The following is a 12,615-nucleotide window of genomic DNA, read 5'->3' on the forward strand; positions in this document are numbered from 1 at the left end:
TGGCCTAATGTATGAATATAATTTCACGATCCACTAAGTTTTCTTGCTAGTAAAGTGTTAGTCCTTCCCTCCTATGCTTCTTTCAGGCACCCTAAAAACACAGTCACTTTATCCTTTCCATTCCTTCATACCCTTAATTTTTAGTTATCCATTAAGTGGATTTATCATCCAACCCCCTTTCCTTTAACCATTATCGAATATTTATTCCCTTCTGTAGTTCTTCCACGCATTTAAAAGCCCCATGATTTTATATCTTATTCTTCTCAAACTTCTTGCAACAATGGGGATCGAGCCACAAGTCCCAAGCCACAGCCATTTGGTGTTTGTCACCCCACCAAGAGGAATAATATTGGTATCCACAGAGGACGAAGGTGCAATTATCTGTTCTCCATCATGGTATCCGTATTCCTCCCCTAAATGCTCCTCCGCCTTAGGACACCAAACATTTGTATCCCATGTAATTTGTACCTCCTTAGGAAACCTGTGTCCAGACTGCACTACTTAATATCATTACAGTGGCAATCATTAATTGAGTGACCTGATTTGCATATGTGTCAATTTAAAATTACAAAAATGTTCAACACGAATGAAAATTATTTAAGAAAAATCCGCTCAGTACATTCAAATGTTGGCCCTAACCTTACACTTCAGTTTTTCTGATAGTCTTAGCAGTGAAAGATTCCACTTCTGTAGGGTTCTGACCCTTATCTCTCACCTGTTGTTATACATACTATATACATGCTACACACTAGAGTTACACACTATATTCAGTACAAAGCTCTGCTAAAGAAAAGATCAGACCAGGGGGGAAGAAGGGCCTTGATGCAAGTGAACGATAAATGTGTAAAAAGAAATATGTACTTAAAAATTGAAAAGATTATTTTAGGACACTGAACCATACACCTACAAAAGTAAACTTTTACAGATTGCAAATTTTTGCAATAGAATCACCGAAGCAGTGGAAGGTAGCAAATTTCTAAACAACTACTTAGGTCAACAATTCTTCACAATAATCAAGGAAACTTACCTTTTTATCACAACATTCCCAAACAAATACGTATGATTTAGAAACAAGACATTCAGTACTCTATGAGAAATCTGCATTGTTGGCGAGAGAACAATGCTTACATTTTGGTATGTCATCTTTGTGTCATGTTCCTGAAATATTGAAAATTCACTAAATATTGTCATAAAAATAAAACATAGACGGTATACCTTTAAAAACAGACACTCTCATATATTTCAGACCATTTCAACAAACATAATTGTTAAAAAAAAAAATATGCTTCACAAACACAAACCAGTTTCAGAAGTGACTTCACGTGCCTACCCAGCGATAGGCTATCACAAAATTTCAAATGCCAAATTAATGCAGAAGTGTCTGTAACTGCTAAATATGGAAAACCACCTTCCTCATTTGGGCTTTTTATTCTTTTTTAGCCGTCTGATCAATGTCAACTTTTCAAAACCAATTAGAGAGGGTGGAGGAAGAAAAACCTTCAAGCAGCAATGTTTGCATCAATGGAAATCTTCAAATATTTCTATGACTGTTCCAAAGGTCACAGTAATTATTTTACAATTGCTTTGCAAATACTGATGTAAGAGACAACCTTTTAACTTTGCTATATCTCAAATGATTACCTACAAATTCAAGTTTGCTCCTCTATAACAAAACAAACCTATAGTTTCATTTAAGCTTACTGCCTACAATAGTGTTATTAGGTGCAAACAGTTAGGTTATCTTGAGTCTTCCTGGTAAGAAATGGTGATGCATTGTAATGGTACCCTAAAAACACTCTAATGAAAGTTTCTCCCATAGTTAGAACTAAGAGAAATGTTGATCAGGAACTACAACACACATCTCAACTGAAGACAATGAAAACAATACTGAAGACACTTTGATCAGCAACACATACGGGCACAATCAGGCCTTATTTCATTTATGATTCATTGTCTACACAATACTATACCATAGAATTATTTTCTTTATCATTAGAAATTTATCATACTAATTTTCAATGATCCTTTTATTTTTTGGCAAACCCATAATCAGTAAGCAATACTGTTTGGCTGCAAAAGGGTGTTGAACTATACACAGAGTAAATATATGGCACTGAAAGCTGGGCGTATCTTCAGTCAATATCGTGTGATCCTCGTGAGGATTACCACAGTACAATCTTTTTCTATGCCTGTACATACAACACTTTCCAGCTAACTTTGGATGGCTGAGTGTGTTGACTATTCTCCCTCCACCCTACCCTTTGAAGTCAGTGAGACCAATTTTATCAAAGCCGATTGATACCAGACTCAGTTAAGAAAAAAAAGGTTTGGGTATATCCTTGTACAGTGTTCGTCTTCACTTCAAGGGCCAAGCTCTTATGCACTTTTTTTTCAACTTGCCAGTTGCACTATGTTCCCCTTGCATTACCTTGTTTATATTTTTGGGTGTTCAGTAGACTGAAAACATCTGCAGAGTTACCCTTACTTGTTTAAAAAAAGACAACAAAATAGAAAAGCCAACATGTGTTATGTTGTTTTTTTCAACAAGTATTTGTTAAAATACATTTAACTATTTTCAGCACAGTACTGTATGCTGAACACAAAATACAGCCAAGGATAGTTGATGAGGTCCATAAGAGCTCGGCTCCTGAAGTGAAGTTTAACACTGTACAGTAAAATAATACCCTTGTCATGCACCAACTGTCCACAGTCACCAGTGATCAGGAATACACATACAGTAAAACCCCGTATTCACGGGGGATGCATACTTCACCCCCCCCCCCTTGAATAGCTAAAATCCGCGAGTACTTAAAACCCCTCTAAAAACACTTAGAACTGCCTATTTTGATAGTTTAAACACAAAAAACCTCTAAAAATCCTTATACCTGAGTGTTTTAATAGTTTTATCACAAAAAGTGCATTTAATCATGAAAATGATATGAAAATACAGTAATTAGTGAATATTTCTCAGTGAAAAATACCACGAATAGGCAAATTTTCCACGAATAATGGGTATATACATTCCACAGAGAAATCTGTGAATAGGTGGGTCTCACGAATACAGGGGTTTACTGTATATATAATATATATACATACATACATATATATATATATATATATATATATATATATATATATATATATATACAGTACACGCGGAAAAATAAGCCATTTTTAGTGAGTGGCTATAATTTTTGCGCTTTTGACAGTACCCATAAACCGAAAGGAAGGCAGCTAAAAGTTAAGCTTCCGCATGTGAGATAATCTATGGGTTGGCAACCCTCGTTTCAAACAATACAAAACCATTAGTCATCTGCGGTCTGTGGCTGGTGACTGATTTGTTTTTTGTTTCCACCATTATTTCACGCTCTGTTCCTCATGGTTTTTTCCACATTTTGTGCTGTGTTGTCTGTGTCCGATGTCCAGGAAGGTTGTCGGAAGAGAGGAGATATCCTCAATCATTGACCTTCACAAATCAGGTATCCCTGTTCATGAAATTTGTGTGCAGAAGGGGTTATCGAAGCGTACTGTGTATTGATGGCTCCATCAGTACGAGGAGGGAGACGCCAACACCCTTCCTACCCCAAAACCCCGGTCTGGGAGGCCCCACAAGATCAAACCTGCTACCTTAAGGCCTATACACCATCAGCTAAAGAAGAATCCTTCTCTCACAGCACCTGAGATCAAGGATAAGAACGCTCACGTGCTGGGAAATGTGGCCATAGGGATGGTGCAAGAACGTATCCACGACGACCTCTTGCTGCGGTCCTACAAGGCCACGAAAAAGCCGCTCCTGACCGCTTAGCAAAAGCAACGAAGGGTTGCTTTTGCAAAAAAGTACTTGGTCTGGGAGCCTACTAAGTGGCGAGAGGTGTGGTGGACAGATGAAGCTACGTTCAATGTGACAGGTAGTGGTGCTAAGAGGGTATACCATCTGTATGGCTCCGATCCCCACCTCCCCCAGTACACCTCCAAGGCGGTAAAGCACCCACCTACCCTGATGGTATGGGCTTCTTTTGGGTATGATGGTGTTGGGAAGTTAGTGTTCCTCCCAAGAATGAGTATATGAACAGGTTTAACTACTTCCAGCTTTTGGGGATCACTTAGAGGAATCTTTTGAAAACAGTGGCACCAGTTTTCATGCAGGATGGAGCACCGTGCCACACCGCTAAACTAGTGGTCAATTGGTTAAAAGACTGTGACATGGCCTTTTTTAGTGACTGGCCAGGGTCCTTGCCTGATTTAAATCCCATTGAGAACTTTTGGAGCATCATTAAGAGGCAACTCCCGACCCGGGATACCTCTTCTCTCCCAAAGCTCGAAGTAGCCATCAGGGAGGTTTGGGAGTCATTGGAGCCAGAGACCCTCCAAAATCTTGCAGACAGTGTTCCCAAGCGACTTAGAGAAGTCATCAAGCACCTGGGCAACACAACCAAGTATTAGTGAGGGGATAAGTGCTCCAAATCATACTTTTTCAATGACTAATCCTAAAAATTGCATTTTTTTCAGGGGTGTGGCTTAACTTTCCACATGTACTGTATATAATATACCAACTAATCATAGCAGAATCGATCTACATTTTATTACAAAGACTGACCCTGAACCACCAACTGGAAGCAGAAAGATTGCTCCTATCTTGTAGGCGGTCAATAACATTCAACACCGGAAGAGCAAATAACTCAAATAATGACAACAACATTTCTTGAATCACCTCTCTCTCTCTCTCTCTCTCTCTCGCACTTTCTCTTTCTCTCAATCCTAGCCCCGTCCCCCCCTCTGTTCCTTACCCTTCACCCTTTCCCCACAATCCATATCCTGTACTCCTATTTAAATTTTTAATTGTTGCCAAACAACCAGCACACGTGGTTTTTGTTTACATTATAGTTCATCTGAAAATTGTTGATTGTAAATCTTTTTGTAATGTATTATTTTTGCACAACTTAAATACTATTAAAACAATTTTTGTACTTTAATCTGATTGTATTGTATTTAAATGTACTTGTTGTCAGTGTTTTTGGACGCAACAATTCCGTCCACACCACGTAATAAAACATGAGTACACAAAGAAAATGCAGTACACTTTGAAGAGGTCACGACAAGTGACGGAACAGCCGTGGTGTTGTGTTCCCAGTAAATGGAACAGAGTTAATCTTCGTTTCTTTATCCATCAGTTACACCTTGAAGAACGTAGAAGATTTAGAAAGTACTATGAAACTAATAAAAGTTGATCAACAACCAAAAAGCCATTGAATTCAACAAAATTTGCATATATATATATATATATATATATATATATATATATATATATATATATATATATATATATATATATATATATATATATAAAATGTATGTATATACAGGCAGTCCCCGGTTATCGGCGATCGGTTTTACAGCGCTTGTCTAGAGATGACGATTACCGGATTTTCAACACCAACTCCCGGTTATTGTCACTGATAACCGGTTATCAGCACTGATCGCTGGTTATCAATGGTGCTGATCACTGGTTATCGGCACCGATAACTAGGGATCAGTGCTATTATCACCGATTTTCGGTTAGCGGTGATTTTCAGTTATTGTCATGCTGTCGGGAACGGAACCCATTTATAACAAGGCTGCCTGTGTGTGTGTGTGTGTGTGTGTGTGTGTGTGTGTGTGTGTGTATATATATATATATATATATATATATATATATATATATATATATATATATATATATATATATATATATATATATATATATATATATATATATATAATATACATACACACACACATCAACATCATGTCTTTGTACAAACCACTTTCTATACCGTTTAACCCTTAAACATCGAGCCTCTATTTACAAAAAACGTCTCCCGTATGCGGTGGTGTTAGGGAGTTAGCGCCGAGGAAAAAGTTTTTCAAAAATCACAGCACGCTTAGTTTTTAAGATTAAGAGTTCATTTTGGCTCCTTTTTTGTCATTGCCTGAAGTTTAGCATGCAACCATCAGAAATGAAAAAAATATCATTATCATATATAAATATTGAAATATATGACAGTGCAAAAAATATTTTTCATATATAATCTTATACAAATCGCGCTGTGAGCAAAGCGTTAAAGCTAATGGGTTATTTTTTTTCTTTGTATTGTACACTAAATTGCGATGATTTTGGTATATAACAAATTGTAAAACAATCAAAGCAACACAGAAAAATATTATCACAAAATGATGCATGAATTTGTAACGCCCTGGACGTAAAAAAATGTTTTTTCAAAATTCACCATAAATCGAAATATTGTGCTAGAGACTTCCCGTTTGTTGAAAAATGAAGCTAATTGATTGAATATTACTAGACTGTAAGTGTTTTAGCTTACAATTGCAGTTTTCGACCCTTTCGGTCGAGTTAAAGTTGACCGATAGTCGAATTTTTTCTATTTATCGTGATTTATATGAAAATATTTCAAAACTGTTAGAAGCTACAACCATGAGTTATTTTCTGTTGTATTGTACATGAAATTGCGCACATTTTCATATATAAAAATTTATGTAACGACTAATATAAAACGGTGCAAACATTACGACAACGTGACGAAAGAATTTCTGAGATGTTCGGCCGAGTTACCGCGCAGACGTAAGGAAAAAGTTTTTTTTTTCAGAAATTCACCATAAATCGAAATATTGTGCTAGAGACTTCCAGTTTGTTGCAAAATGAAGGTACATGATTGAATATTACTAGAATGTAAGAGTTTTAGCTTACAACTGCGTTTTTTTACCATTTCGGTCGAGTTAAAGTTGACCGAAGGTTGAAATTTTGGCAGTTATCGTGATTTATATGAAAATATTTCAAAACTGATAAAAGCTACAACCATGAGTTATTTTCTGTTGTATTCTACATGAAATTGCGCACATTTCCATATATAAAACTTTATGTAACGACTAATATAAAACAGTGCAAACATTACGACAACGTGACGAAAGAATTTCTGGCGCGGACGTAAGGAAAAAGTTTTTTTTTTTTAAATTCACCATAAATCGAAATATTGTGCTAGAGACTTCCAATTTGTTGCAAAATGAAGGTAAATGATTGAATATTAGTAGAATGTAAGAGGTTTAGCTTACAATTGCGTTTTTTTTACCATTTCGGTCGAGTCAAAGTTGACCAAAGGTTGAAATCTTGGCAGTTATCGTGGTTTATATGAAAATATTTCCAAACTGATAAAGCTACAACCATGGGTTGTATTTTGCTGTATTTTACATGAAATTGCACACATTTTCATATATAAAACTTTATGTAACAGCTAATATAAAACAGTGCAAAAATTACAACAAAATGACGAAGAATTTCTGAAATTTTTTCGCGAGTTACATGCGGACGTAAGGAAAATTTTTTTCAAAAAATTCACCATAAATCAAAATATTGTGCTAGAGACTTCCAATTTGTTGCAAAATGAAGGTACATGATTGAATATTACTAGAATGTAAGAGTTTTAGCTTACAATTGCGTTTTTCTACCATTTGGTCGAGTCAAAGTTGACTGAAGGTTGAAATTTTTGTAGTCGGCGTGCGGTGCGTCCACTTGGCACCCAACAGACAATTTTAGTCGACGTATGATACGTCCAGTAGGCGTTTAAGGGTTAATCAGTTTTTGGCAGCTTGGTCAACAGTTTGGAGCAAGATGGTAAAAGATACCAAGAAACAAGCCCAGGTGACACTGCCTATCTGGGACTTACAACTGGTTCTGAAACACCTTTCAACTGTCAGGTACCAATGTTGGAACATGGCTTTGGATGGGAAAAGACAAATTTTTTAATGAAGTTAATCAGATCATGAAGTGGCTTTAGAATGGAAAAAGTTGTACAAAAAAAAAAAATAGTGAAACTCCCAAGGAAACTGGTGCCATATGAGATTTCCAGGTATTTCTATGAAAAAAACAGGTAAAACTTTAGCTTATAATTGCGTTCATATTCACATTCTCTCATACTTGTCACACTTCTGTGCTTTTTCTTCTTGACCCTCAACACCTGCAAAAAAAAAAAATAAATACCCTGACAGCCTGAATCTCAGAAGCCAGTTTTCCTTTGGAACTTTTTTTTTATTTCTTATCCAATTACATAGATAAATCATAGCAAAGACCATTAAAGTTCCAAATTTATTTACTTATTACTCTTTTGTTTCTCGTAAGACTACATAAATTTCTGGATCCTAGGTGGCATTGCACAGATATTAGCTTTTATGGTATAAAGGCAAAACATTACAGATATAAGGCGTTGAAGTCATTTCCTACAATACAAGCATTATTCAGCAAAAAAAATATCCATGAAATATCTTCCATGGTTTTGATACAGTTCACGTAACTTGGGCAATTTCGGCGTAATACATGCTACGGATCTGACATTTTAACATACTGGTGGGGAAACATAGCTATATATCTATAAAAACTGAAAGGACTGGTTCATTTTTAAATACAGTATAATCCATGCCATGAACTTGCTGGGAGGTTGCAAGTCCTTAGTAAAATATCTTGTTAGTTCTTAGAACCTTTGGATCCCTGGACACCTCAAACCAGAAAGTTCACTGGATCCAAAATGATGTCCTTCAACACCTGGTGATTAGCAAGTCTCTTCCCACTTAAACAGCTACCCGAGAAGTCATAACATGGTGGATTTTTGTGACAAAACAATTTCAGATAAAAAAAAAAAGTGGACCTTTTTGTTACAAACCCACAGCTCTACAATCATAATTGCCCTATACCTGGCCAAACGTCACTAGCTTTGGAGCCCAGATGTGCAGGTATCTGGCATGTTGGGAAATGTAGCTGAAACATATTTTGGCATGTTGTAAAATGATGGGTTGTACTACAAAATCCATTTTGTTTTGAAAACTATGTTTCCTCTTAATCTGAATAAAATTTTCTTTTAAAATTTGCAAAGCAGTTATAAAAACAGCTGATATTAGCACTGTTGTCAAATCTGAAAATGTTACTGCCTCATCTCCACTCATTTTAAGCTACTGATCAGTGAAACTGTGGGATTCACCACATATATCCCACAGATGGGCTGGGTAGTTTTTGCAAAAATACTGTACGTGATTTGTGAATCATAAAACCACAAGCGAACATATTTTCAAATTCAGAATTGGTTTTCCCATCAACATCGTAAGAAAGGCAAACAAACTGAGAAGTCAACTAACCCGTGCAATAATGTGGCCCATGTGTTTGAACATGTATTGAACTAATAATCTATTGGCAGTAGGAAGTCTGTCAATCAGCTGTCGCATTGCTTCTGCTCGTTCCCCTGGATTGGGAATCATGGCAACATCTTCAAAGTGTGGCATCATATCTACTGTTAGCACCGGTTCTGGTAGTTCCCTGCGTGAAAAAATTAAAATACACTAAATAACAAATATTAACACCATGTTCACGCTGTCACCATTCAAATTACTTTTAAAATTAAATTAAACAGTTTACAAATGACAAAACATTGACTGCAGACATCAGCCTTCAGGATGCCACAAGAGATGTGTTGTGGCACCCAGAAGATTGGCTGGTGGATGACTTTATCATAGATCCCTTGGGAACTACTAACCATTAATAATCTTTGCATTTCAGTTCACATTAACCACTTCAGTTCCCATTACCCTGGGACTGTGTTTTAAAAATCAATCAAATATTTCCCAAACAGCAGCACTGGTATGACATCTGGAATGTGTTGGGAATGGTTTAACACCACGAACCCTCAAAAGCAGATGCAGCTAAAAGAGAACAATCGCTATACTAAGTGTAAACATTTAAAAAGTTCTTCCTTGTTTATAAACAAGAAAAGCCAAGATACACACACACATTACACTGGAAAAGAAATCTGCTTAGATTTTACTGTAATTTTCACTACAGTCAACCTCCGGTATTGGCGGGGGATAGGGACCACACCACCCGCGAATAGCTAAAATCCACAAATACTTGACACCTCCTCTCTCAAAATGCTGATAACCCCTATTTTAACAGTTCAAACACCAAAGAACTCCCTCTAAAAATGCTTATAACTGTTTATTTTAATAGCTCAAACACCAAATAAATCTTAAACTATCATCTAAAAATATAATTTTAAAGTCATCTTACAACATTACCCTTAAAAATATATGGCTTACAGCTACATATGAAAACTAATCAAGTCACCCTTATACATATTCATGCATAGACACTTTCTCTCATACAGAGAGAGAGAGAGAGAGAGAGAGAGAGAGAGAGACTCTTTGCCCAGACCCTTCATGTCAATATGTCAAAATGATTGACAGTTAGGGCCACACCTCTCTCCCACTTATCTACCAGAAAAAGACTACAAACATCTGAACTACAAGCTTTTAGATTGGCTATTTCCAACCCTCCCGGCCAATAGCATGTTGTCAGAGAGAGAGAGAGAGAGAGAGAGAGAGAGAGAGAGAGAGAGAGAGTACAACTCACATTTCTGGCTCCTATACACAAAGCAACTGAACTACAAGCTTTTAGATTGGCTATTTCCAACCCTCCGGCCAATAGCATGTTGTCAGAGAGAGAGAGAGAGAGAGAGAGAGAGAGAGAGAGGAGTTTGTTACAAGCTCTGTGACTGGCTACTTCCAACTCCTACCACCAATAGTGTCATCATGGAGCCTACGTCAGAGCAATAAAAAAAGTTGTAACGTACATATGTATGCATGCGCTCATTCGATAATGGCTTTGTGAACTTCCTGGAGTTGTTTCATATTTTTAATGATACAGCAAATCATATTTCATTAAAGGATATATAAAGTGAAAGTACTGAGAGAGAGAGAGAGAGAGAGAGAGAGAGAGAGAGAGAGAGAGAGAGAGAGAGAGGAGTTGCTTTACAATAAATATCAAAAGTGAAATTATTCATGAATTATTGGAGAGAGAGAGAGAGAGAGAGAGAGAGAGAGAGAGAGAGAGAGAGAGAACTGATATTATGTTTACATGTACACCTTAAAATATCATCCTAAAACATTTTACAGCAATATTCACTTTAATATTTCAATATCACTTTAATATAATTTTAATATTTCAATAAGGAGGTCCCACTTGTACAGAGGGGAGAGAAAACAGGTTTTGATGTATTTGATGTAGGAAAAACCTATTTTTGGAAGTCTCTGTTTAGTCCTCAAGGAGTTACCCTTCCATGGCCTACCTAGAAGAAGTGATTAATAAGCACGACCAGTCCGCCATATTGTCGACAAACCGACCTGCAGAGGAAACACATAGCCATTACTTTCTGTTGGTCAATGCAGGATGATCCCTTGCCCAAATCCCATGCCTTTTCATCAGGGAAGTGGGAGGGTTTTGAGGACTCAACAGTGACTATAGAAAATAAGTTTTTCCTGTGTCAAAACTTTCTTGATGGTGTGATCGCTTGTTTTGTCCTCAAGGAGCTTTACAAAGAAATTGACAGGCGACAAAAAGGCTTAAGCTCTCAAATTTTAATCCCAACAACCCAATGAAAAACATTTCTGATCCCCGGTCGAACCACGAGTTTCAAGCTCCATTCTTTATCCAAACTACCCCTCAGGTTTTGGTAACAAAGAACAAAAAACTAAACACGAACTCATGTTTTACGGCGAAGTTCTACAGTGACTTACCTAAGCATGCTGGTTGCACCTTCCCCAGCGATAGTTAGCTTACCCACCACCCATCAGGAAGACCACTCGTTTTCCGCTGTAGCACCTATGGGGTTACGACTGACCATACCAACTTTTGATACACAGTGTAATCAAATTTGCTCCAGCTCATGGCAATAATGTTTTAAGAATACTGTCTCTGATGACCACCATGTACAGTTGCTCAAATCAGAAATGGCCGAGTTTCATCGTTTTCTCGATCACCTGCCTGACGCACGATTCGTGCCCGATTAATCCATTTTTCTGTTCGAAGACGGAAGAAATCTTATGTAATGACGCTGAAAACAGTTGCTGTCATCTTTAGCACGTCATGTCACACATCACAGCGTAAAACTATTTTCCATTCAGGAAAATTGATGTGAACGAAACGAAGTGATAAAAAAACATCACATCACAACCACTGCCACATTTCCACACCACTGATTTACACTCTCGTCTAAATTTTAAAGTCATTCAACCCAGAGCTTTCCTTCACAGTCTAAAGTTAAGTATACCTTAGTTTTACCAGACCACTGAGCTGATTAACAGCTCTCCTAGGGCTGGCCCGAAGGATTAGACTTATTTTACGTGGCAAAGAACCAATTGGTTACTTAGCAACGGGACCTACAGCTTATTGTGGAATCCGAACCACATTATAGCGAGAAATGAATTTCTATCACCAGAAATAAATTCCTCTAACTCTTCATCAGCGGCCGCGGGAATTGAACTCCGACCCATCGAGTGACAGTCTGAAGCTCAACCGACTCAGCCAACAAAGGCCTTCACAATCTAAAGATCATTAAGTTAACCCTCACGGGACGGCATAATTTATCAATGCGCAGCACCCCAGACCAGGGAAACTTTGAAGTCGGCAAAATAAAAAAAAAAAAAATCACATCAGTGGAAAGAGAATGACACGTACATTCACACCGTATAAATAAAAAATTCTAATAAAATTTTCCCCACCTTCCATGAGAAGTTGAAAATGACTAT

The 12,615-nt window shown here is 37.2% G+C and overlaps 1 protein-coding gene across 18 annotated transcripts in view; it reads right to left on the reverse strand.

Moving 5' to 3' along the window:
- Positions 1–12,615, reverse strand: part of LOC136853965 (ralA-binding protein 1-like) — a 437,575-nt gene that overhangs the window by 112,357 nt on the left and 312,603 nt on the right. For all 18 annotated transcript variants that reach the window (XM_067129870.1, XM_067129865.1, XM_067129879.1 and 15 more), the window contains 2 exons: positions 9,175–9,352; positions 1,028–1,158 (listed from right to left, as the gene is read on the reverse strand). In XM_067129870.1, coding sequence (XP_066985971.1) covers positions 1,028–1,158; positions 9,175–9,352 — 309 coding nt within the window. The remainder of the gene's footprint in view (positions 1–1,027; positions 1,159–9,174; positions 9,353–12,615) is intronic.

This window comes from Macrobrachium rosenbergii, chromosome 28 (genome assembly GCF_040412425.1).
Source record: "Macrobrachium rosenbergii isolate ZJJX-2024 chromosome 28, ASM4041242v1, whole genome shotgun sequence".
Taxonomy (NCBI): Eukaryota; Metazoa; Arthropoda; class Malacostraca; order Decapoda; family Palaemonidae; genus Macrobrachium; species Macrobrachium rosenbergii.